This window comes from Ambystoma mexicanum, chromosome 8, assembly GCF_040938575.1.
Source record: "Ambystoma mexicanum isolate Mex_15411 chromosome 8, UKY_AmexF1_1, whole genome shotgun sequence".
Classification (NCBI taxonomy): Eukaryota; Metazoa; Chordata; class Amphibia; order Caudata; family Ambystomatidae; genus Ambystoma; species Ambystoma mexicanum.
Window position 1 is genome coordinate 76,339,665 of NC_090929.1, and position 27,056 is coordinate 76,366,720.

Here is a 27,056-nt window from a genome sequence, read left to right on the forward strand (position 1 = left end):
GCTGTGGAGGACCAGGAATTGATAGCCATACACCTGTCATTATATGTAATGTGATGTTTATTCATTCATTCGTTTTGTTTGCTAAATCGATATAGAGCCTTAACACTGGTCATTAACTGGTAACATGTTTGCTACTAATGTCTCATTGCACTGGATATAAAAATAAAAACATTTTAAACGTAAACTCTTCTCCCAACCTCTTTAATGCTCGGCAGACATAAAACTACAGACCACGGGCACACTAGCCTCCCCTCTGGACACAAATGTCTCTATGCGTCGGTCACATGACACAGACACAGACCTAGACACAAAGCTCTGGGTGCTTCCGGTCTGCACGCATCAACACAACAGCACAGCTATCTGGCATGTTTCTCCTCTCCCCACTAACCTCACCCACACACTTCTCGTTCAGGTCCACCAGGGCGCCTGGACGTCCCGAAAGCGCGGTATGCCTCCCAGTAACATGACAGAAAAGTCCTTAAGGTGGTCCTGGTGCCATGACTCCTGAAATTCTGCGAGGTGTGACTTGCTTAATGATGTGCACATGTTGCTTGAGGGTAACAATGCACGCCACAGACCCGTGCCTCATGCACTCCCGCCTGCGCAGTGAGGGGGCTGCGTCGCTGGAAGGGAAGAGAGCACATTCCAATAGACACCTCCTTTAAGGAACTCATCACCCCACGCAGCTCTTGACAAAGTCCCAATCCCCACACGAGAGGCTGCTTATGCGGGGCCATCTTAAGCACTTTTGGAGCCCTGGGCACAGACATCTTTGGGACCCCCTCTACTAAACCAAAGGAATTAAGTGATCAAGAATATCTGCCCCGCCCCCTCCCCTCGGCCGTAATCACAACCCATAGGTGGATCAGCTGCCTCGCAGCATTACAAATTAGGATGTTTACTCCCTTTGAGTCCCCTTTGCCCTCTTCATTCTTGCTCTAATCAGAATGATAAACAAGTAGCATTTGAAGGCCAACATTATCAGTCTACGAACAGGTTACTTCAGTTCTATCATATATACAGGATACTTTTTATCAGTAGCATCCAGGAAGGGATATGCAGCCTGTAGTATTAATGCAGGACCATATGTAAAAGGTACATGTAACCCAGAATAGACAGAGAACTCACATTAGCTGCTTCACAGAATGCAAATGTGCTCAAGCATGGACAGAGGAGACCAATTGGAAGGAAGGAGAACGCTACACATAGCTTAGCATGGATAGTGGAGGCAGATTAGAAGCCACCAGGAAGGGGTCTCTATCCCGACAGACTGAGATTAGAAGTGGGACATGGTTTTCAAGTAGTGTTGCATTGGAGATTAACGGAACAAGTGCCAGTGGTGTGCAGTATATCAATGCTCACTGTTATAGTGGAAGCAACCATGTAGCGAGTGAAACCATGAGCGAGGCTGTTTTGAAGATCATACTCTGAGAAGGCAATCACTCCGAAGGGCTGACAATTTTGAACGTTTTAGGGACTGGCAATTTCGAGAGGCTAAGCAATACAAGATTAAATTAGATGCCCAGCATGACACACACTGGTTAAGGGGTGAATCTGGGATTTGTGCCACCTCTGCAATTTCTGCATTTGAACACCTTTCTTTTCCAGTTCTTACCATGAACTAAAATAATCTCATTTCATAAACCTGACTTGGAAAGTACACCAATCACATTACCAAACATGACCATTTTTAAAAACAAAATATTACAAAAGGGTGTAACACAGAATTATTCTAGCTTCATTCTCTCCATCATCAAGAGAAGTATATGAGCACCAGAATAGACATCAGTGTGATTTAAAAGATTTAATTTGGGTTTGTCTTTTGTATTTTAAAGCTTTAGATAGTCCCAAAACACTGGCTTGTGAAATTGTTATTTATAAACGTGCAGAAAAACCTTTGACTTTTACAAAAAAGCAAAGTGTTTTTTGTGTCAAATGAGCAGACTTTAAAATATGCTTGCCCGAGTCCTGCACCATCTGGTCCACTCCCTTCCGTCTACCACCCCTTCCACTCACATGGCCTATCTAAGAACAAAAGATCAAGTAATGGGAAGTGGCCGAAGTGTACGAAAACAAGTAGTGGAACTATGTTCCCTTCTGGCCTGCCCCACTCTCCACAAACTCCATCGCTGCACACCCTCCACACATAATCCAAACCCCCAAACAAACACCTGCTATTTAAGGGAATGTTCAGTGCACTGCACTGAAGTGCAATCTTCAACTTCTTCCTACACTTATTTTAAAACAAAACCATTCCAGAACGGTTTCTTTTTAAAATAAAAGTGCCCCCTTTACCCGCCCATAAAAACATCTCTGCGCTTGTGCCCGCTTTGTCAGAGTTGTTCTCTCCGGTCTTGAAAGACATTACATGAACTCCCAGTTGCCCTTACTTTACGGCTAAGTGACGTTTTGCAGCCCCCACTCACCGCCATCAATGGGGTCCACCCTCTTTCCAAGGTTCCTCTCGATCAGGACGGTGTCCGGGGCATCCAGAACCACTAATAAGGGAACCATATAAAAGACATATTATTTAGCATTCACCCCAAAATAAGGTACAGTGAAGGCACTCCATGGAAACTGACCCATACCATGGCAAGAGAGTGACTGAGGCAGAAAGGGACCGGGCGTGGCCTGCCGGTAAACAAGGACAGAAGAGACGTGTGGTCTACAGAGTGACATGGAGACAGAAGAGACGCGTGGTCTGTAGAGAGATGGAGACAGAAGGGACTCATGGTCTATAGAGAGATGGAGACAGAAGAGACTCATGGTCTATAGAGAGATGGAGACAGAGGAGAGTAATAATCTGTAGAGAGATGGAGATAGAAGAGACTCATGGTCTATAGAGAGATGGAGACAGAAGAGAGTAATGATCTGTAGAGAGATGGAGACAGAAGAGACTCATGGTCTATAGAGAGATGGAGACAGAAGAGAGTAATGATCTGTAGAGAGATGGAGACAGAAGAGACTCATGGTCTATAGAGAGATGGAGACAGAAGAGAGTAATGATCTGTAGAGAGATGGAGACAGAAGAGACTCATGGTCTATAGAGAGATGGAGGCAGAAGAGACTTGTGGTCTATAGAGCGACATGGAGACAGAAGAGACTTGTGGTCTATAGAGATGGAGACAGAAAAGACTCATGGTCTATAGAGAGATGGAGACAGAAGAGAGTAATGATCTGTAGAGAGATGGAGACAGATGGAGACAGAAGAGAGTCGTGGTCTATAGAGTGACATTGAGAAAGAGGTCACTCATGGTCCATCGAGAGATGGAGACCGAAGAGAGTAATCATCTGTAGACGGATAGAGACAGACGAGTCTCATGGTCTGTAGAGAGATGGAAACAGAAGAGACTCGTAGTCTATAGAGAGATGGAGACAGAAGAGACTCGTAGTCAATAGAGAGATGCTGACAGATGAGACTCATAGTCTATAGAGAGATGGATACAGAAGAGACTCGTGGTCTATAGAGAGATGGAGAAAGAAGAGACTCATGGACCATAGAGAGATGGAGACAGAAGAGAGTAATGATCTGTAGGGAGATGTAGACACATGAGTCTCGTAGTCGATAGAGAGATGGAGACAGAAGAAAGTAATGATCTGCAGAGAGATGGAGACAGAAGAGAGTAATGATCTGTAGAGAGATGGAGACACACAAGTCTCATAGTCTAGAGAGATGGCGACAGAAGAGACTCATGGTCTACAGAGAGATGGAGACAGAAGAGAGTCATGGTCTATAGGGTGACATGGAGAAAGATGTCACTCATGGTCATCGAGAGATGGAGACCGAAGAGAGTAATGATCTGTAGAGAGATGGAGACACACAAGTCTCATAGTCTAGAGAGATGGTGACAGAAGAGACTCATGGTCTATAGAGAGATGGATACAGAAGAGACTCGTGGTCTATAGGGTGACATGGAGAAAGATGTCACTCATGGTCATCGAGAGATGGAGACCGAAGAGAGTAATGATCTGTAGAGAGATGGAGACAGACGAGTCTCGTGGTCTATAGAGAGATGGAGAAAGAAGAGACTCATGGTCCATAGAGAGATGGAGACAGAAGAGAGTAATGATCTGTAGAGAGATGTAGACACATGAGTCTCGCAGTCTATAGAGAGATGGAGACAGAAGAGAGTACTGATCTGTAGAGAGATGGAGACAGAAGAGACTCATGGTCCATAGAGAGATGGAGACAGAAGAGAGTAATGATCTCTAAAGAGATGGAGACCGAAGAGAGTAATGATCTGTAGAGAGAAGGAGACAGAAGAGACTCATGGTCCATAGAGAGATGGAGACAGAAGAGAGTAATGATCTGTAGAGAGATGTAGACACATGAGTCTCGTAGTCGATAGAGAGATGGAGACAGAAGAGAGTACTGATCTGTAGAGAGATGGAGACAGAAGAGACTCATGGTCCATAGAGAGATGGAGACAGAAGAGAGTAATGATCTGTAGAGAGATGTAGACACATGAGTCTCGTAGTCGATAGAGAGATGGAGACAGAAGAGAGTACTGATCTGTAGAGAGATGGAGACAGAAGAGACTCATGGTCCATAGAGAGATGGAGACAGAAGAGAGTAATGATCTCTAAAGAGATGGAGACCGAAGAGAGTAATGATCTGTAGAGAGATGGAGACAGAAGAGAGTCATGGTCCATAGAGAGATGGAGACAGAAGAGAGTAATGATCTCTAAAGAGATGGAGACCGAAGAGAGTAATGATCTGTAGAGAGATGGAGACAGAAGAGACTCATGGTCCATAGAGAGATGGAGACAGAAGAGGGTAATGATCTGTAGAGAGATGGAGACACACAAGTCTCATAGTCTAGAGAGATGGCGACAGAAGAGACTCATGGTCTATAGAGAGATGGAGACAGAAGAGAGTCATGGTCTATAGAGAGATGGAGACAGAAGAGAGTCATGGTCTATAGAGAGATGGAGACAGAAGAGAGTCATGGTCTATAGAGAGATGGAGACAGAAGAGACTTGTTGTCTATAGAGAGATGGAGACAGAAGAGACTTGTGGTCCATAGAGGGATGGAGACCGAAGAGAGTAATGACCTGTAGAGCGATGGAGACACAAGAGAGTAATGATCTGTAGAGAGATGGAGACACACGAGTCTCATAGTCTAGAGAGATGGCGACAGAAGAGACTTGTGGTCTATAGAGAGATGGAGACAAAAGAGTGTAATGGTCTATAGAGAGATGGAGACAGACGAGACTTGTGGTCTATAGAGAGATGGAGACAGAAGAGACTTGTGGTCTCCACTACCAACCTAACCTAACAGACCTCAACGCAGTGGAGACAGCTCCCTGTTGGCAGCCATATTCTTGGAGCCTGATGGGTTAAACGCATCATAGCCATCTTGGGGACCTCATACCTCAAGGCGTTCATATACTTGGATGTTCCAACGTTGAGCACATCATAAAAATTGTAAAGATCTCCACCCTATGCCTGGCCAGACCATTGGACACAAATGGGTTCAACCCATCACACCGTCTAAGAGACCATGTCCTTCCAGGCACTCAAGCACCTGGACGCTAATGAGTCATACATGTCACCTTCGCCTTATGGACATAGTTCCTGGGGCTGGTCACACACTCGGTCAAACCCTGGACGCCACTGCATAGATCTCTTACCGACATGCGTAGGAGCGATGCCGGCCATCTGCATCTTCAAGGCCTGATCCCGCGTTTGGGGAAATCCTTCGAGAATCCAGCCCTGCAGTAGAGAAGCACCAGAGCGTTGTTAAGTACAATACTGACCATCACATTTTATTTTAAATTCTGTTCAACTCGGACATCTTTCAAAAGAGCTTATGACCGGAAACACTTCTGCCTTTGGCCATGTGGTTCTGTTGCTAAAGGCTAGGCCTTAAAGAGGGGCACCCAGGGTTGTCCAACTCCAGGCCTCGAGGGCCGTATCCATGCCGGGTTTTCAGGATACCCCCAATTATTATTCATGAGACAAATTTGAATACAATGATTCTAAATGTACACACATTTTTCATATTAATGAGGGGTGTCCTGAAAACCCATCAGGATTCTGGCCCTCGAGGCCCGGAGGTGGACAACCCTGATACTTGTATTTGTACTTACTGAGCAAGAGGATGAGAGCTTCAAGCAAACAGGCTGGACAGGAGGAGAATAACAGATCGGAGCAATTCCATGCAGGGTGCTTTATAAGGGGTGCAGTAGAAGTTGAGAGTTGAAGGACCAGTACAGCTGGGACCCTAAATAAGGACATCGCAAACCGACACCATCAAATACTGCACACCATAGAAAGATACCGGAAATATATACGAGTACAATGCTGGGGTGGGGGGGGGGGTGAGACGACTCCCCAGTGGGCTTCCAGAGAGGCAAGCAAAGAGTGGGGACCAGTGTCTGAAGAGGAAAGCACAGGGTGGGCACCAGTGTCCTGAGAGGCAAGCAGAGAGTGGGGACCAGTGTCCTAAGGGCCAGCAGAGTGTGAGGACCAGTGCCCTAAGAAGCAAGCAGAGATTGGGGACCAGTATCCTATGGGCCAGCAGAGGGTGGGGACCAGTGTCCTAAGAGGCTAGCAGAGGGTGGTGTTCCGTGTCCTAAGAGACAAGCGGAGGGTGGGGTTCCATGTCCTAAGTGGCAAGCGGAGGGTGGGAACCAGTGTCCGAAGAGGCAAGCATAGGGTGGGCACCAATGTCATATGAGGCAATCAGAGCGTGGGCACCAGTGTCCTAAGAGGCAAGCTGAGGATTGGGACCAGTGCCCTAAGAGGCAAGCAAAGGGTGGGGACCATTGCCCTAAGAGACAAGCAATGGGTGGGGACCAGTGCCCTAAGAGACAAGCAAAGGGTGGGGACCAGTGCCCTAAGAGACAAGCAAAGGGTGGGGACCAGTGTCCTAAGAGGCAAGCAGAGAGTGGGGACCAGTGTTCTAAGAGGCCATCAGAGGGTGGGCACCAGTGTCCTAAGAGTCAAGCTGAGGGTGGGCACCAGTGCCCTAAGAGGAAAGCAAAGGGTGGGCACCAGTGCCCTAAGAGGAAAGCAAAGGGTGGGGACCAGTGCCCTAAGAGGAAAGCAAAGGGTGGGGACCAGTGCCCTGTGGGGACCAGTGCCCTAAGAGACAAGCCGAGGGTGGTCATCAGTGTCGTATGAGGCAAGCACAGGGTGGGGTCCAGAGGCAAGCAGAGGGTGGGGTCCAGTGTCCTAAGAGGCAAGCAGAGGGTGGGGTTCAGAGGCAAGCGGAGGGTGAGCACCAGTGCCCTAAGAGACAAGCCGAGGGTGGTCATCAGTGTCGTATGAGGCAAGCAGAGGGTGGGGTCCAGAGGCAAGCAGAGGGTGGGCACCAGCGTCCTAAGAGGCAAGCAGGGTGTGGGGACCGGTGCCCTATGAGACAAGCAGAGGGTGGGGTCCAGAGGCAAGCAGAGTGCAGCAATAATGTCATAAGAGGGAAGGTTGGGATACACCAGTAGCGCATGAGACAAGCTTAGGGTGGGCACCTAAGGGAGGAGCTCGGGGAGTCTCTGAAGTCAGAGGAGAGGAACCGAGTGCGGACACTTATGTCATTAGTGGCCAATAGTGGCAGAGGAGAAGAAGGGGTGGTGAGAGTTGGGCCCAAATGTCATAAGGGACACATTCTTTCTGGCCAGTAATGTCACCCGAACAGATCTTAAGGAAATGTTAAATATCTTTTGAGCGTATTTCGTCTCGGCAGGTCGTTTTGATTGTGAGCGCAACGTGAGCCAATGACAGCCCTTCCTGGGCGAGGAAGAAAGCAGAACCGCGGGAAGAAATCCATTCTCTGCTTTGCAAAGCAGCACTTCGCTTATAAGAGCACCCCAGAAAGACGAGCGATCATGAGGCCTAACCAACACACTAAGCCAGGACACTTCCCGCCCCGAAACCAAGGAAGGCAGCCCCTGCACCTGTCCTTGCCCTTCCCCGACCCCTGGACACCCTGCACTCAGCACGTGTGAGGAGCTGCCAGCGCATGGACCGAGTGTGAGGAGCTCTGGCTACACGGACAGGGAGGCTGTGAAGCGTGGTGAGACACTGGGAGACGGCGTGAGAAGAGAAGAGGTAAACACGGAGACTATGCAGCTTGGGGAGACGCAGGCAGACAGTGCGAGAAGCTTGGAGGTGCATAGACTGGGAAGCTTGGGGAGACGCAGGCAGACAGTGCGAGAAGCTTGGAGGTGCGTAGACTGGGAAGCTTGGGGAGACGCAGGCAGACAGTGCGAGAAGCTTGGAGGTACATAGACTGTGAAGCTTGGGGAGACGCAAGTAGCTTGGGGAGACGCAGGCAGACAGTGCGAGAAGCTTGGAGGTGCATAGACTGTGAAGCTCGGGGAGACGCAGGCAGACAGTACGAGAATCTTGGAGGCGCATAGACTGTGAAGCTTGGGGAGACGCAGGCAGACAGTGCGAGAAGCGTGGAGGTGCATAGAGTGTGAAGCTTGGGGAGGGGGAGACGCAGGCAGACAGTGCGAGAAGCTTGGAGGTGCATAGACCGTGAAGCTTGGGGAGACGCAGGCAGACAGTGCGAGAAGCTTGGAGGTGCATAGACTGTGAAGCTTGGGGAGACGCAGGCAGACAGTGCGAGAAGCTTGGAGGTGCGTAGACTGGGAAGCTTGGGGAGACGCAGGCAGACAGTGCGAGAAGCTTGGAGGTACATAGACTGTGAAGCTTGGGGAGACGCAAGTAGCTTGGGGAGACGCAGGCAGACAGTGCGAGAAGCTTGGAGGTGCATAGACTGTGAAGCTCGGGGAGACGCAGGCAGACAGTACGAGAATCTTGGAGGCGCATAGACTGTGAAGCTTGGGGAGACGCAGGCAGACAGTGCGAGAAGCGTGGAGGTGCATAGAGTGTGAAGCTTGGGGAGGGGGAGACGCAGACAGACAGTGCGAGAAGCTTGGAGGTGCATAGACCGTGAAGCTTGGGGAGACGCAGGCAGACAGTGCGAGAAGCTTGGAGGTGCACAGACTGTGAAGCTTGGGGAGACGCAGGCAGACAGTGCGAGAAGCTTGGAGGTGCATAGACTGTGAAGCTTGGGGAGACGCAGGCAGACAGTGCGAGAAGCTTGGAGGTGCATAGACTGTGAAGCTTGGGGAGACGCAGGCAGACAGTGCGAGAAGCTTGGAGGTGCACAGACCGTGAAGCTTGGGGAGACGCAGGCAGACAGTGCGAGAAGCTTGGAGGTGCACAGACCGTGAAGCTTGGGGAGACGCAGGCAGACAGTGCGAGAAGCTTGGAGGTGCACAGACCGTGAAGCTTGGGGAGACGCAGGCAGACAGTGCGAGAAGCTTGGAGGTGCATAGACTGGGAATCTTTGGGAGATGCAGGCAGACCGTGCGAGAAGCTTGGAGGTACATAGACTGGGAAGCTTGGGGAGACGCAGGCAGACAGTGCGAGAAGCTTAGAGGTGCACAGACTGTGAAGCTTGGGGAGACGCAGGCAGACAGCGTGAGAAGCTTGGAGGTGCATAGACTGTGTATCTTTGGGAGACGCAGGCAGACCGTGTGAGAAGCTTGGAGGTACATAGACTGGGAAGCTTGGGGAAGCTTGGGGAGACGCAGGCAGACAGTGCGAGAAGCTTGGAGGTGCATAGACTGTGAAGCTTGGGGAGACGCAGGCAGACAGCGTGAGAAGCTCAGAGGCACACAGGGAGACTGTGAAGCTTGGGGAGACGCAGGCAGACAGTGCGAGAAGCGTGGAGGTGCATAGACTGTGAATCTTGGGGAGACACAGGCAGACCGTGTGAGAAGCTTGGAGGTACATAGACTGGGAAGCTTGGGGAAGCTTGGGGAGACGCAGGCAGACAGTGCGAGAAGCTTGGAGGTGCATAGACTGTGAAGCTTGGGGAGACGCAGGCAGACAGCGTGAGAAGCTCAGAGGCACACAGGGAGACTGTGAAGCTTGGGGAGACGCAGGCAGACAGTGCGAGAAGCGTGGAGGTGCATAGAGTGTGAAGCTTGGGGAGGGGGAGACGCAGGCAGACAGTGCGAGAAGCTTGGAGGTGCATAGACCGTGAAGCTTGGGGAGACGCAGGCAGACAGTGCGAGAAGCTTGGAGGTGCACAGACTGTGACGCTTGGGGAGACGCAGGCAGACAGTGCGAGAAGCTTGGAGGTGCATAGACTGTGAAGCTTGGGGAGACGCAGGCAGACAGTGCAAGAAGCTTGGAGGTGCATAGACTGTGAAGCTTGGGGAGACGCAGGCAGACAGTGCGAGAAGCTTGGAGGTGCACAGACTGTGAAGCTTGGGGAGACGCAGGCAGACAGTGCGAGAAGCTTGGAGGTGCATAGACTGTGAATCTTTGGGAGATGCAGGCAGACCGTGTGAGAAGCTTGGAGGTACATAGACTGGGAAGCTTGGGGAAGCTTGGGGAGACGCAGGCAGACAGTGCGAGAAGTTTAGAGGTGCACAGACTGTGAAGCTTGGGGAGACGCAGGCAGACAGCGTGAGAAGCTTGGAGGTGCATAGACTGTGAATCTTTGGGAGACGCAGGCAGACCGTGTGAGACGCTTGGAGGTACATAGACTGGGAAGCTTGGGGAAGCTTGGGGAGACATAGGCAGACAGTGCGAGAAGCTTGGAGGTGCATAGACTGTGAAGCTTGGGGAGACGCAGGCAGACAGCGTGAGAAGCTCAGAGGCACACAGGGAGACTGTGAAGCTTGGGGAGACGCAGGCAGACAGCGTGAGAAGCTTGGAGGTGCATAGACTGTGAAGCTTGGGGAGACGCAGGCAGACAGCGCGAGAAGCTTGGAGGTGCATAGACCGTGAAGCTTGGGGAGACGCAGGCAGACAGTGCGAGAAGCTTGGAGGTGCATAGACCGTGAAGCTTGGGGAGACGCAGGCAGACAGTGCGAGAAGCTTGGAGGTGCATAGACCGTGAAGCTTGGGGAGAAGCAGGCAGACAGTGCGAGAAGCTTGGAGGTGCATAGACCGTGAAGCTTGGGGAGACGCAGGCAGACAGTGCGAGAAGCTTGGAGGTGCATAGACTGTGAAGCTTGGGGAGACGCAGGCAGACAGTGCGAGAAGCTTGGAGGTGCATAGACCGTGAAGCTTGGGGAGACGCAGGCAGACAGTGCGAGAAGCTTGGAGGTGCATTGACTGAAGCTTGGGGAGACGCAGGCAGACAGCGTGAGAAGCTTGGAGGTGCATAGACTGTGAGTCTTGGGGAGACACAGGCAGACAGTGCGAGAAGCTTGGAGGTGCATTGACTGAAGCTTGGGGAGACGCAGGCAGACAGCGTGAGAAGCTTGGAGGTGCATAGACTGTGAATCTTTGGGAGACGCAGGCAGACCGTGTGAGAAGCTTGGAGGTACATAGACTGGGAAGCTTGGGGAAGCTTGGGGAGACGCAGGCAGACAGTGCAAGAAGCTTGGAGGTGCATAGATTGTGACGCTTGCGGAGACGCAGGCAGACAGCATGAGAAGCTTGGAGGTGCATAGACTGTGAATCTTGGGGAGACACAGGCAGACCGTGTGAGAAGCTTGGAGGTGCATAGACTGTGAAGCTTGGGGAGACGCACGCAGACAGTGCGAGAAGCTTGGAGGTGTATTGACTGTGAAGCTTGGGGAGACGCAGGCAGACAGTGCGAGAAGCTTGGAGGTGCATAGACTGTGAATCTTGGGGAGACACAGGCAGACCGTTTGAGAAGCTTGGAGGTACATAGACTGGGAAGCTTGGGGAAGCTTGGGGACACGCAGGCAGACAGTGCGAGAAGCTTGGAGGTGCATAGATTGTGAATCTTGGGGAGACGCAGGCAGACAGCGTGAGAAGCTTGGAGGTGCATAGACTGTGAATCTTGGGGAGACGCAGGCAGACCGTGTCAGAAGCTTGGAGGTGCATAGACTGGGAAGCTTGGGGAGACGCAGGCAGACCGTGTGAGAAGCTTGGAGGTACATAGACTGGGAAGCTTGGGGAAGCTTGGGGACACGCAGGCAGACAGTGCGAGCAGCTTGGAGGTGCATAGATTGTGAAGCTTGGGGAGACGCAGGCAGACAGCGTGAGAAGCTTGGAGGTGCATAGACTGTGAATATTGGGGAGACGCAGGCAGACAGCGTGAGAAGCTTGGAGGTGCATAGACTGTGAATCTTGGGGAGACGCAGGCAGACCGTGTGAGAAGCTTGGAGGTGCATGGGAAGCTTGGGGAGACGCAGGCAGACAGTGCGAGAAGCTCAGAGGCACACAGGGAGACTGTGAAGCTTGGGGAGACGCACGCAGACAGCGCGAGAAGCTTGGAGGTGCATTGACTGTGAATCTTGGGGAGACGCAGGCAGACCGTGTGAGAAGCTTGGAGGTACATAGACTGGGAAGCTTGGGGAGACGCAGGCAGACAGTGCGAGAAGCTCAGAGGCACACAGGGAGACTGTGAAGCTTGGGGAAACGCAGACAGGTGTTATGAGAAGCTTGAACGCATGTAGGGAGACTGTGAAGCTTGGGGAGACGCAGGCAGACAGCGTGAGAAGCTTGGAGGTGCATAGACTGTGAAGCTTGGGGAGACACACGCAGACAGCGTGAGAAGCTTGGAGGCACACAGGGAGACTGGGGAGCTTGGGGAGACGCAGGCAGACAGTGCGAGAAGCTCAGAGGCACACAGGGAGACTGTGAAGCTTGGGGAAACGCAGACAGGTGTTATGAGAAGCTTGGACGTATGTAGGTAGACTGGGAAGCTTGGGGAGACGCAGGCAGACAGCGTGAGAAGCTTGGAGGCACACAGACTAGTACATCTCAACATTTGCGCCCAAAGAAGTTTTGAGAAACCACACTGCACACGCCGTTGGAAGTGTGGCCGTTACTTGCTCTCAGCCATGGCCTACAGCGCAATGATACTGTTAAGATTACTAACAGAGCTACACAATAAATTAGTAAATACAATAACACAATTAAATAAAATATTTTCAATTATCTCTGCAAAAAACTAAACACACATCAATTTCAATTGTTTTATTTTATTTAAAGGGGCTTGGGTCACACAGAGCTATTTAGCTGAAAGATTGCTAGGAGGGAGTGCCAGGTAACTCCAAAAAGGGAGACTGAGATGGCAGGCAGACCCAAGCTCCCTCCATATCTGTTACAAGCTACCCGTCATATCTGTTACAAGCTCCCTCCATATCTGTTACAAGCCCCTCCATATCTGTTACAAGCCCCTCCATATCTGTTACAAGCTCCCTCCATATCTGTTACAAGCTCCCTACATATCTGTTACAAGCTCCCTCCATATCTAATACAAGCCCCCATCAAATCTGTTAAAAGCTCCCTCTATATCTGTTACAAGCCCCTCCATATCTGTTACAAGCCCCTCCATATCTGTCACAAGCTCCTTCCATATCTGTTACAAGCCCCCTACACATCTGTTACAAGCCCCCTACACATCTGTTACAAGCCCCCTACATATCTGTTACAAGCTCCCGTCATATCTGTTACAAGCTCCTCCATATTTGTCACAAGCTCCCTTCATATCTGTTACAAGCTCCCTCCATATCGGTTACAAGCTACCCTCCATATCTGTTACAAGCTCCCTCCATATCTGTTACAAGCCCCTCCATATCTGTTACAAGCTCCCTACATATCCGTTACAAGCTCCCGTCATATCTGTTACAAGCTCCTCCATATTTGTCACAAGCTCCCTTCATATCTGTTACAAGCTCCCTCCATATCTGTTACAAGCTCCCTACATATCCGTTACAAGCTCCCTCCATATCTGTTACAAGCCCCTCCATATCTGTTACAAGCCCCTCCATATCTGTCACAAGCTCCTTCCATATCTGTTACAAGCCCCCTACATATCTGTTACAAGCTCCCGTCATATCTGTTACAAGCTCCCTCCATATTTGTCACAAGCTCCCTTCATATCTGTTACAAGCTCCCTCCATATTTGTTACAAGCTCCCTACATATCTGTTACAAGCCCCCTACATATCTGTTACAAGCTCCCGTCATATCGGTTACAAGCTCCCTCCATATCGGTTACAAGCTCCCTCCATATCTGTTACAAGCTCCCTCCATATCGGTTACAAACCCCTCCATATCTGTTACAAGCCCCTCCATATCTGTTACAAGCCCCTCCATATCTGTTACAAACCCCTCCATATCTGTTACAAACCCCTCCATATCTGTTACAAGCCCCTCCACATCTGTCACAAACCCCTCCATATCTGTCACAAGCCCCTCCACATCTGTCACAAACCCCTCCATATCTGTCACAAGCCCCTCCACATCTGTTACAAGCTCCCTCCATATCTGTTACAAGCTGCCACCAGCTCTGTCACAACTGCCACTAGGTATCAAACTTCCACCAAGTCTGTCACGAGCTTCCTACAACCGCCAACTCCAAGTCCTTCACAATCGTTCACCAAAACGGACACAAGTGAAGGGTTTTGCAAAACAATTGAAAAACAAGGCGTCATAGGGGGACGCAAAAGCCGTCTAGGAGCAGGGGAAGGTTGTGTAGGAAGGGTAGGGCGTGGCAGGAAAGGAAAGCAAAAAGGGGAGAGGTGGAATTTCGAGATCCAAAGCGTCGCTGTGTGCACGAAAAACAGCAACTAGATCCACGAGGTTAAGCCATTAGAAATGATGGCACTTGCAGGTGGGCTGAGGGGGCAGGAGGCTGGCAGATTTGAAGGAAGCCCTTGGCGGTACCATTCCCTGAGGCCTGATGGCACAAGAAGCTGCACGTTACATCCCTGCATCCCATTAGGGGGCGCAGCTTGATCAGTGCCTGCATGGGCTGGGACTGCGACTGAGTAGAGATGGCAGCCTGGCTGCTTGCAGGGCATGCGGGAGCGCATACGCGTGATAGAATAGGTTATTTATAACAAGCTTCATACCAGAGGTTTCTAAGCGCGGACCAGGGAGCGGACCCGGGGATCGAACCTTGATTGCTCCGTGTCGTCTTGCTTCCAGGGCGAGCATGTTGCCGCTGAGCTATCATCCCCAGAAGTCCTTGCGTGGTGGCTCGTGCAAAGAGTGAGACATAGCACAGACCATATATGACTTTGCAGTAGTGAGGCTGGCATGCTTGAGGTATAAGTCTTCATGGTGGATATTTGCATTTGGAAGAAAGACTATTTGAATTGGGATAGCCACAGGATGACTGCCCTTTGTTCAAATGAAACAGAGCATGTGCAATGACGTAACAATAACGCGCCAGAGCACTCTCGGCTTTCTGTAGCACCTTTGCATCGCTCAGAGGGAATGTTCAGTGCCATACTTCTTATTTGCGCCATTTGTACTTTAAATATAAGGCTCAAAGCGTAAATCTGCCTTGCAATGTAAGGAGCTCGCCTTACAGTGCCCGGCCAGATGCCATGTTACTGTGATATGTCTCTGGTTGCATCTGTTGCATCCGGAGTGTCCGTGAGCCCCCTCCCGCCTACAAATGCCACACACATACTTGTAGTCAGGTCGGGCTTCCCGGTCGCTTTGCGGTGGCTGGGAACACCCACTTTATTTATACCGCACGGGGCGGAGTGCAACATCACTCTGCCGCGTGCAAGTGCCCTTAAAGGGGCAGCACCACACTCCTCCTTTTTCATAACAAACGAAGAACAGAGGTTAACTACACACCCAATATAAGAACACACTGCACACAAAGAAACTGACCCCTTTAATCACAGCCACCCCAGTCCTATGCATTAATTCCAGTACACGGGGTGGTCCCACCATTTCAGGGGTCCAGAACATAGTCACTCAGGTGGGCAGGCCTCCCCCTCCCAACCCTCTGGGGATATCTTCTGCCCGCCTCCCGGATCGGGCCCTCCTCACCTGAGCTCCCTGAGCCAGGGAGCTTGGCGGATGTGCCAGGCCACCGCCCTCATCCGGTACATCAGTCACGTCCCTTCTCTGCAACGCCTCCGACCTGGCTTCTTCAAGTTTCTTAAAGAAACTGGCGTTGCGGGTGACAGAGGCAGTCCCATCTGATGCTGTTACCATGGAGCCCTGTACTGCTACCACATCTAGCAGACCAGGCTCGTATGGCAAAGATAGCTTTCCTTGCGGATGTCAATTCTTGACTAGTGCTTCATCGCTGGGGATGAACTGCTGGGGGCGGAGTCCTCATCTGATATTCTCCTGCTCAGTCCTGATTCTCCTCTCCCTTTCCAACTGCTCGTTGTTGATGACCGCCGGTTCTCTTTCTCCTACTTCGGGATGAGGCCCCTTGGACACTGCTTGAACATTGCTTCAGTCGGAGCAACACCCGTGGATGTGTGTGGAGTTGCCGGTACTCCCGTAAGAACTGGTATAGGGTCCTCTTCAGACTGTGCCTCTGGCCCTGAAAGATGCAGAAAACTTTGTTTAGTGTTCTCATGAAGCGTTCCGCCCCATCGTTTGCCCGAGGACACAAAGGTGTGATCTTGCGGCGACGGACCCCATACTCCTCCATTAACTGGGCGAAGCTATCCCCTTGGGAGGGCGGGCCATTGTCGGAGCACCGCACCTGGGGCAGTCCGTGCGTGGCAAAGCTTTTCTCCCTTGCGACAGCAACGTTCTCGAAGGCCACCGACTCGACGAACTCCACCTCTGGATAACTGGACCACTCATCCACAACCACGTGGAAGTGTGTGTCCCGGGCTGTGGAACCAAAGTCAGCATGGACGATCTCCCAGGGGTTGGTACCTCTAGGCATGATCTCTATGAAGGGTTCCCGCTTAGCTGGCGACGCCATCTAGCACCACACACAGACCGCCACAAACTCCTTGACCCGCCTTTCCAGATCCGGAAACCACACCTCCTGTTTCAGGTGGGCCTTGGTCTTGGCGGTAGCTTGATGCCCTTGGTGTGCCATTTCAATTACCTGCATGACATCGACCTGCGGGATCACAATTTCGGTCGCCCCTGAGCAACAGTCCCGACTCAGAGAATGCCAACTCATCCTTGACCCTCCATAGCTCCTCAAGTGCTGACTTTGCTTCCTGGGTCTTCTGAGCCAGTGTTTCCACTACAGATTTTCACGAGCCTTGTTGTGGAGCAACCTTCAGGAAGATGAAGCACTCATCCTCCTCTGCCGCCTGTTCCAGCTCATGGATCGGCACCGAGTTGGGAGTTGACACCTCCACCACCAGTCAGACGTGCTCATCGGCCTCCTCTGCACTGATATTCTTCAGCCCCTCTGGTTCTCCCCACGGGTGTCTGGACAGATAATAGGCCGCATTGTTGTGGCCCGGCCGATATACCAGGAATACACCATACGCCAGCAGGGCCAGCATCCACCTCTCAATCCTTACTGGGAGCTTCGAGTACGACCCCGCCAGTATGGGCAGGAGGGGCTTGTGATCCGTGACCACCATCACCGGCCTTCCCAGGACATAAAGCCGGTAGTGACGACACACGCACAGGACTGCCAAGGCGCCTCTCAACCTGCGAGTACCTTTGCTCATCTTGGACAACGCCTTGTTGGCATACGCGACTGGCCGGACCTCCGAGTTGAGATCAGTCTGGGTGAAAACAGCACCCAGTCCAAATGAGCTGGCATCAACCACGATTTCCGATTGAAAGGACGGATCAAAGAAGGGCATGGTGTCTTCCGCTGTCAAAGCCCCTTTGACGTCTTAAAAAGCGGCCTGTTCCATGGGCCCCCACTGCCAGTCGACATCTTTATTAATCAGAGCCTGCAGTGGCTCTGACCGGGACGCAAGGTTCTTGATGAACCGGCCACAATATGTTACCATTCCCAAAAAGCTCCCGACTTCCGACACGTTCTCAGGGGGTCGTGCCTCCAAAATGTCCTTCACTTTCCGAGGGTCCGGTGACAACCCCCCCCTTCCTTGAACACAAAGCCAAAAAACTCGATCTTAGTTTTCAGGAATTCACACTTGTCCCTGTGCAGTGTCAGTTCCACGGATTGAAGTCGCTCGAATGTCCTTGCCAGCCTGCCCAGGTGCTCCGCCTCTGACAGCGCAAACACCAAGATGTCATCGCTTATGTTTAACACTCCCTCCAAGTCAGCAAGGGCACCGCGGATAATGTTCTGGAAAACCTCAGCCGCAGACAACACCCTAAAGCTCAGGCGCTTGTAGCGTCAGAGACCGCGGTGCGTGGTAAATATCATTATGTACCTCGACTCAGGGTGCAGCAGCACCTTATGATATCCAGCTCTCATGTCCAGTTTATAGAAGAACCTGGCTCCTTGTAGCTCAGCGATTATGTCATCTATGGTGGGGGTAATATGGCACTTCCTTTTGATGGCTTTGTTTGGGAGACCCATGTCCACACATATGCGCACTGAGTCCGGCTGCTTGGGTTTCCTGGCGATGACAATAGGAGAAACCCAGGGTGTCGGGCATTCCACCTTTTCAATGATGTCCAACTGAACTAAGCTGTCCAGTTCTTTATCAACCAACTCCCGCAGGTGGAACGGGACCCGGCGATGCTTCAAAGCGATCGGTTGGACGGACTCATCAATGTGGAGCCTCTAACCGGATCACCTGCCATGCGGCCGATACCCTCAAACAGCCAACTGTACTTCGCAAGGAGCTCCTGCACATCCTCCACGTAGATGGAGTAGGCAAAACTCACTATGTTGAGTGTCTCCACAGCCGGTGAGCTCAGCAAGGTGTTGCTGCTGACCGTCGTGACATAGAAGTGGGCCCTGATGGATGACCCTCCATGTCCTACATTGGCCACAAACGCCCCATCTAGCGAGATAGGTTGTTCACCTCCAAACGTAAAGTTACGTGCATTAGGAGTCTTTATTTATTTTTATTTTTTACATTTGTAGAGCGCACTGCAGCCCAGAGGCATTGAGGCGCTTTTTACAAGAAAGTGTACGTAGGCAGGATTACAATTCAGACGGTGGTTACTTGGTTACAACATATGCACTAAGTTACAAAGTACACTTAGGGTGTTCATATTTGGTTACAGTAGTGTACAAAGTAAGGGCTTCTGAGTTAACAGATAGCAGTTAGGCAAATAGTCATGTTTTGATGGCTTTGCGGAATGCTAGGCGGGAGTCTGTAGCGTTGGCAGACGTTCCATGGGATCATAGTGTTCCCGCGCCATGACTTTCACAGATGCCCCTGTGTCGACCAGCACCGGGACTGTGGACTTGTTCACCTGTACCAGACACCGTGGATGTCTCCTGTTCTTGGGCCGCAGAGTGCCAACATTCGAAACAAAGAATACAATCCCCTCCTCCTCCTCCTCCTGTTCCTCCTACTGTTCCTCCTTCTCCTCCTCATCATCGTTCTCCTGAGGGACACCATCCTCCTCTTGATCGACCTGGGCGACGTTAGGCAGGCGCTGTTGCCTGAAAAATCTTGCTCTTTCGGGTCCCCTCGGGACCACGACCAGCATTGGAGCGCTGCACATTCGGGCATAGTGATCTGACGCCCCGCACCGGCCACATGACATCCCTTGCACTGGGCACTATGCGGGGTGAGGGAGGTCATATCCACACTTCATGCAGGAGTCTGTTGTTCTTGTGCTGCGAACACGCTGGTTGCCACCTGGATGTCTCGTGCCTCTGGCCCCTTGACCACGGCCTACTGCGCATACCTCCTCTGTCTTCCCTGGGGTGCACCACTGCCTCCATTCTGGATGCTCTCACCTCAAACACCTCCTGGCAGCACCCAAGTTCCAAGATATGAGGCAGCATGATCCCCGGTTCACGCAGTACCCGTCTGCGCAACATGCCTTACGAGCACCCTTGGATCAACTGGTTGTGGATCATCGTGTCTGCATTGACCCACACACATGGCAGAGACAATGGGCGGAACCTGCCGTAAAAGTTGTCCAATGTTTTGTCATCCTTCTGGCGGGCAGAGCACATCACAAAATGTTCATAGTCAGCATTTGCAAGAGGCATGAAGTACTCCCTAAAAGCAGTCTTGGCTGCATCATATGTGCCATTGGGAGGTTGCAGAGACTGAAACACCTCATGGACTGCAGGCCCTGCAGAATACAACAGCGTTGCCACCTTGCTGTCGTCGTTGGTTTCACCTGTGGCTCTGAAGTACATGTCCAGCCTGTCTATCCAAATCTTCCATCTCGGCCCCAGACCGGATGGGGCACCTTAGATGTCAAATTCGAGCATTGGCCTAAGTGCCCCCTGCTGTCGCACCACGAGCGGTGCTTGGGGAACAGGAGGTGCTACCGCATCCTGGCCATTGACCTGCTCACAGGTGATAACTGTGACGAGGGTCAGGCACTGTTGAGGCTGCACTCAGAGGATGAGTGAGATAATGTTGGTTAGGCACTGCTCCATAAATCTTCTGATGACGCCACCACTATGCAAACAGCCCAGAATGCCCTTGCAGGCACCTCTTGGAAAATGTCCAAAATGTGAAAAGTTGGGGCACCAGGCATGCACCTAGTACACCCCAGTCCAGCAGTGCACATATCAGGTGGATCTTGCAGATAAGAAACTTCCTAGCCACTCCAGTGGCTCCGAAAATCGAGCAGGGTGGGCCCACGGCAAATGACAAAGGACTTGCAGGCCTCCCCCCAGCTTCTCACCTCATACTCGATGTAAAAATGTCAAAAACACTTCACAATGCACAGCATGTACAGCATCAGCTGTTCCCCTGCTAGGGGATCCATAAATTCTGCTCAGATGGCACACAGGCACTCTAAAATAGAGCCGCGACCCTCCGGGGCATGTAGTCAAAATGGCGGCCAAACCGAGTGGACCTCACCCTCTCCGCGGCATCCTGGAACAGTGAAATCATCAAAGAAAATCACTGCCTTTCACCACCATGCCTGGATTTCGCTTCGTCGTCACTGTGATATATCTCCGGTTGCATCCGGAGTGTCCGTGAGCCCCCTTCCGCCTACAAATGCCACACACACACACTTGTAAGGTTGGGCTCCCCGGTCGCACTGCAGCGGCCGGGAACACCCACTTTATTTATAATGCACGCCAGTGCTTAAAGTGGGCCGGGGTCTGCCGGGGCTGGGCCCTGGCAGTCTCCAAAAAGTGGAACTGAGCCGGGGCCCTGCCGGGGCCCCCGTCCTACCGCAACATTGGCGGGATGCATTATCCCGTCGCGGCCGCAGCCTCGACGGGAGATGCGCCTGCAATGAAGTCAGGCAAGCTGACAGAATTGGCAGCCAGCCACAGCGACGTTGTGACTGGTTGCCACTTCCGTCAGTCATAGTAACTGCATCTGGTGACCCCCTCGCGCGAGAGGTCACCAGAGGCAGTTACTGTCCCTTTGTTTCCCCAGGTCGCCGAGGCGTCTTTAACCCTCGGCGAACCTGGGGATTCCTCGACATATTTCGAGGTTTATAAAAGATGGCTTTGAAAGTACACATTTCAAGCCATCTTTTATAAAGCTTTGCCGATGGACAATTTTGTCCGTAGTCAAAGCTTTATAAAAGATGGCTTGAATTGTGTACTTTCAAAGCCATCTTTTATAAACCTGAAATGTTTAAAAAAGATGGCCTGAAAACTAGGCAAACCGTAGGGTATGCACACAAATATATATAAATGTTATATATTTGTGTGCGTACCTTACTATGGTTTCTGTACTTTTTAGGCCACGCCCCTCCCACAAGCCACGCCCCCAAATGAGGGCCCTCCCTCGATTTCTTACCCCACTTAAACTCCTGACGCACGCGGCGGAGTTCAACGTCACTCCACCGCGTGCAAGTGCCCTTAAAGGGGCAGCACCACAGTTACTGTAGAGGAGTTTTGGACTCATACTGAACAGTAAGTACCTTTCTAAGTGCGGTCAAGCACAGGGGCTAATTCAATTGGCATCTAGCAATCAAATGGACCCTTTATCCGTGAAAGCATCACTCGTCTGACCACTCCCTCACCTTCCAAGAAGTGATGACATCGGTCAACTTGACTATGTCCACTGTGTGCATTGTCAAATAAGCTCCGCTCAGTAGCTGTGAGCTCTTTATTACTCAAGTCTGGCCTCCAGCATCGTCCACCAGCATCCCTCTAGCCCAGTGCTATTCAAACGTTTTTATGCAGAGCCCCCCCTGAGTAAAAGTGTTGCTGCTGAGCCCGCCCCCACCCTTCAGTACAAATATTGTTGCAGGCCTACCCCAGATGCCATATCTGCTATATTGTCTATTCTAATCAGTCCCTGAGATCACTGGCGTAATAGGGGCCCCGGCAGCCCCACTAGCACATGTTCTGGGAGGGGGCCGCACTTGGAGAAAAAAAATGAAAGAAAATCTTTTTTTCAAAATCTTTTTTTACCTTTCTTTTTGAAATCACTCTGTCTTCATAAATCATTTATTTCTGTACCAGAAATAATGTCTTTATGAAGGCAGAGTGACTACAAAAAAGAAACTTTCTTTTTGAAGTCCGAGGGCTCCTCCAACCCCATGACATGTAAGACCCCAGGCTGGGGGTTTCCATATTATGGGGTGGGGGAGCCCTATGACTTCAAAAAGAAATAGTTTATTTTTGAAGTCACTCTGCCTTCATAAAGAAATGATTTCCGTTATGGTTCGATCCTTAATGGAAATAATTTCTTTATGAAGTCAGAGTGATTTCAAAAAGAAACAATTTCTTTTTGAAGTAATAGGGCTCCCCTCAACCCCATGACGCGTGTGAGTGTATGGTGAAAGGGTGCACACTTAAATGTATGGGTGGCTGCCTAGGTGTGCCTGCATGGTGACAGGGTGCACACTTAAATGTATAGGTGGCTGCCTGTGTGAGTGTTTGGTGAAAGGGTGCACAGTTAAATGTATGGATGGCTGCCTGTGTGAGTGTTTGGTGACAGGGTGCACACTTAAATGTATAGGTGGCTGCCTGTGTGAGTGTTTGGTGAAAGGGTGCACAGTTAAATGTATGGATGGCTACCTGGGTGGGCCTGTATGGTGAACGCGTGCACACTTAAATGTATGGATGGCTGGGTGTGCGTGCGTGTATATGGTGAATGGTGTCTGTCCATGTGCTCAGGTGCGCAACAAAACCTACATTTCGGGGGCTGATCCGTCAAATGTTGGGAGAGGCGCTAACTTCACGGGTGGTGTGGAGGGGCAAACTTATTTGTGTGGGGGCATCTAACTTCTTTACGCATTCTAATGAGACTATTCTAGTGCAGCTTCAATGTTACAAGCCGTTAGCTCTCTCCTTTAAGTGTGAAAGCAACCACTTATGAACTGCTGTGAGAATGAGCGGTCCCCGGTTCCCTCTCTGCCCTTCTAATCACTGCCCTGGCATGAAAGTACTAAACCCACATCACAATTTAAATGGCCTAAAAATTTGGCATTTGAATGCCGGTACTAACAGTGAAATGCTTTACGTTAGTAATTGCTGGGCCCTTGTTAACAGCGAAACCTTGGTTTAACATCTGTGTCCTGTTCTGTCCGACAACTGCTCTGAAGGTCAGCCAGTTTGAGTCAACATAGCGCAACATTTCTGGGGGTGAGTGCTGCAGCCCAGTCAACTCAATATTTTTAGCCCCTACTTGTGTTTAATGGCTTAATTACTTATTGGTAATTGTCATTACTCCTAGCCCTATTCTTCCTTGTCTCTGTACTTGTATATGAGGCAGTACGTGTGTATGAGGCTATACGCCTCATACACAAGTACTGGATGAGGTGGAGGTACATGGAGGTAATGCCTGATTTAGCTACCTGTATCTTCATTACTCCAAATCCCACTCTTCCTCCTCCCAGTACTTACCTATGCGGCAAGGAGCCTCAAATGTAAGCTCTGGGACAAGGAAGAGGGACATGAATGTAATTCTGGGCCAAAGAGCTGATTTTGGAGGTTGGGGTAGGGCATGAGAGGGATAGGGGATGTGTGGGGGGTGGGATTGTGCGCTAAATCATAATGGTTGTCCACGTCCAAGCTAAGCAGGCATGATATGTGGTATTAGTGGCTAGAGAGGCATTTTGATGCAGCCAGTCTAGTTAGTCCTCAGTTTGGTATGACTTTTTTGCTTTGCCATTTTAAACTTGCCATTTCTGATAAAGCAGTCCTGCTAAGTGTAATGACCTGTCTAGACCGGCATTTGAGTGCTGCCAGTCTAGCCGTTTCTTACTTGCGGCACTGTATATTTTTTTTTTAGCATCGGTGATAAAATGATATGATATAAGTCTATTATAACACACCTGTACACAAGTGTTTCTGGGTGCGACAAGCAAGGGACGGAAGATAGAGGCAGGACAAGACAAATTATCTTACTTGGCCTTGTGTCATTCAGATCGTGCTAGTGCGAGAATGAGAAATGCAAGGGTAAAGGGGGTGGGGGAAGAGGGATGGGGAAACAAGGCTTCAGTGCTCTGAGTAAGTGCAGCCAGGGCAGTGAGGCTGTGGGTAGTGCAAGGAGAACAAGGGACTGTAGGGTTACAGTTACAGCCCCTAAGTGCATGGTAGGACCAGAGGCAGTGCAAGGGTGACTGATCAAAAAAGACTAGACTCAGTGAGGTTCTGAGGGTAGCCAAGCAACCAGTCGGTACAGCAGACTGGTCGGTCAGGTAGGTCAGCAGGGGAGGGAGAGAGAGAAAGCAGAGGAGAAGAGGAAAATGTTGAGCTGCTTCGGGAACATCAGGTGGTCCGCTAAAGTTTAAGAGGGGCAGGGTGGCCATTCCAGATGGAGGCACCTGCAGAGAAAAGAGATTTACCCCCCACCCCACTCACTGCCTGGAGAAGCGTCTAGCCCTTAGAGGGTTGGAGGTAGCTGGAGGAAGGGCTTGAGAAATAAGGTATTTTGGAAGAAAGCGTTGGATGTAGGGTGGGGCTCGACCCCAGAAAGCCTTGTGGACAATGCAAAGGGTCTTGAACTTGATTCTTGCAGCCTCTGGAGCAAGTGGAGAGATTTCAGGGCTGGAAAGATCTGATCCCAGGGCTTGTGGCCAAGGATAAGTCTTGCAGTCCTGTTCTGGATTAGTTGCAGAGGGCGGAGAGTAGAGGAAGGCAGTTTGAGAAACAGGCTGTTGCAGTAGTCCAGCCTAGAAAGGACCAGGGCTCTGGAGACAGTGAGCCTCTGGGGAAAAGTGAGAAAGGGAAGAGTCCCTTTGAGGAGGAGCAGCTAGTAGGTAGTGGGACCTCTTGGCGACGTCCAAGATGCAAGGAAAGAAAGAGAGAGTGGAGTCGAAGATAACACAAAAGGTTTTTTGCCTCGCAGGAAGGTGTAGGAAGAGGGCCCAAGGTGGGCGGCCAGAGTGAGAGAAGGAAAGCAGGGGGAGGGGTCCCAATGAGAAGGACCTCCATCTTAATGGCATTAAGGCAGAGATTGTTGGAGGCACACCAATCCTGAATCACGGATAGACAGCCTGAAGTAAAGCTGAGTGCCATCTGCATAACACTGAAAGTTAGAGGAGAAGGTAGAGATCAGGTGGGCCAAAGGGGACAATTAGAGGTTGAAAAACCAGGATCAGAGGATAGAACCCTGGGGAATGCCACAGGTAGAGAGAGAGGTGGCGGAGAGAAAGGGACCAAGTTGGACCTGGGAGGGGCAGTCCAAGAGGAAGGAGGTCAGCCACTCCAGGGTCTGATCCGTGATGCCCAGGTTCTCTTGTAGTCGATTGATCAGGATGGCATGATTGACTGTGTTGAAAGTAGAGGAAAGATCAAGGAGGAGTAGGACAGAAGGAATGCTGGAATCAAGGTTAGAGAGCAGATCTTCACAGGTGTTCAGGGGAGCAGTTTCTGTGCCTCTGGCAGCTCGGAAGCCAGACTGATGGTCATGGAGATGACCAACAAATTCGATGTGGAGAGTAAGCTGGGAGATGGCCAGCTTTTTTCCAAGAGTTTGACCAGGAAAGGTGTGATGGAGATTGGGTGATTGTGTGCCAGACAGGTAGGGTCGGCAGACGGCTTTAAGAAGTGGGTGCACAAGGGAGTGCTTAAGGGGAGAAGGGAACGTTTCAGTTGTGAAAGAGTGATTACAGAAATCGGCCAAGGCTGCACTGAGGGTGTCAATATGGTCCTTGATGGTTCTGGAGGAGCAGGGGAGCACCTGTTTGGACGACACTTTCATGGATCGGACTTGTCAAGAAACCTTTTCAGGTGTTGTCAGAGAGAAAGAGGAGAAAGGAGGAGGAGGGGTAGAGATGGCCAAAGGGGGGCTGAGAGAGGAAGAGGAGATAGAGGACAGGATGTCCTGAGTTTTAGTGGAGAAGGGGCGCCGGGGGGAACGCGAAGCGTTTCCCCCCGGGGAGTTTTTGGCGCTGCACACGGCCAGCGAGTGGCCGTGGGAGGCAGAGCGCCTCCCGGGGTATTTAAGGGGCTCAGGGAAGGTTCGGGAGCCAGGCGACGGTTAGGACTTGAAGATTGTCGTCGGTCCTGTCGCCTGCTCCCGAGCCTTCCCTGAGTTAGCTGGGCCTTCGTTGGGCAGGATAGCGTTAGGTGAGAGGGATAGAGTTAGGTTGTGGTGGAGTTTTATTAGTAGTTAGTTATTTACACTTGTGAAGTAATTTGTTTATTGCATAGCCGGGGGTACCGTAGATAAGGTACCCCCTCTTACTGTTTTCAGGTGTCACTCCCTGTGTATCCGGGGTCGGGCGTAGATTTTCTCCGTTGGTCATGTCATTGTGACTAGACATCTGTAGTGTTGTAGGGCGGGGGAGAAGGAGGTTTTACGTCTCGCGGGTTCTTTTGTGAGCGTCCGTTAGTTGTAGAGGGCGGGTAGTGTTACGTGGAGCTTCGGGTCCCGTGTAGTGCGAGGTGCGGAGAAGGGATTTTTCGGTACGCGGTAGCCGTCGCGTGTCAGAGGGGGCGGTGTGGGTTTTTTCTTAAAGGGGCCGCGTTAATTTTGCTATTTAGGTGCAGCAGGGCTTATAAGCCACCGGGGGGCAGTGTAAATAGTTGCATCTCTGCCCCATTTTAGCTGGGTTCTGGATTTTGGGGCTTTCTTTTTCTCTGGGCACGTTTGTTGCCTGGTCTGGGTTTTTTTTAAGGGTTTGGGCATTATTTAGGGGGTAATTTTAAAAATATTAAAAAAAAAAATTATAATTTTATAGGAATTTTGTTGTAGAGCTTCTGGGTACTTTATTACGTTTGTGGGGTTGTTTTAAGTGCTTAGTTAGCTAGGTTTCAGTTAGTAGTTTTTCAATTTGGTACAGGTCCACGGGTAGAATTTGGCTCGGGAGTTAGGATAGCTAGTGAACATTCAAGAGGTATTATATATATTTTAGTGCACAACCAGATTATTGTGCATGATGGT

General features: G+C 50.8%; 1 protein-coding gene across 1 annotated transcript in view; it reads right to left on the minus strand.

Annotated features, from left to right (window-relative positions):
- AK8 (adenylate kinase 8) overlaps positions 1–27,056 on the minus strand; it is a 564,615-nt gene that overhangs the window by 349,515 nt on the left and 188,044 nt on the right. The window contains exons 6-7 of the mRNA XM_069609314.1: positions 5,635–5,716; positions 2,427–2,498 (exon numbers count right to left, since the gene is read on the minus strand). Coding sequence (XP_069465415.1) covers positions 2,427–2,498; positions 5,635–5,716 — 154 coding nt within the window. The remainder of the gene's footprint in view (positions 1–2,426; positions 2,499–5,634; positions 5,717–27,056) is intronic.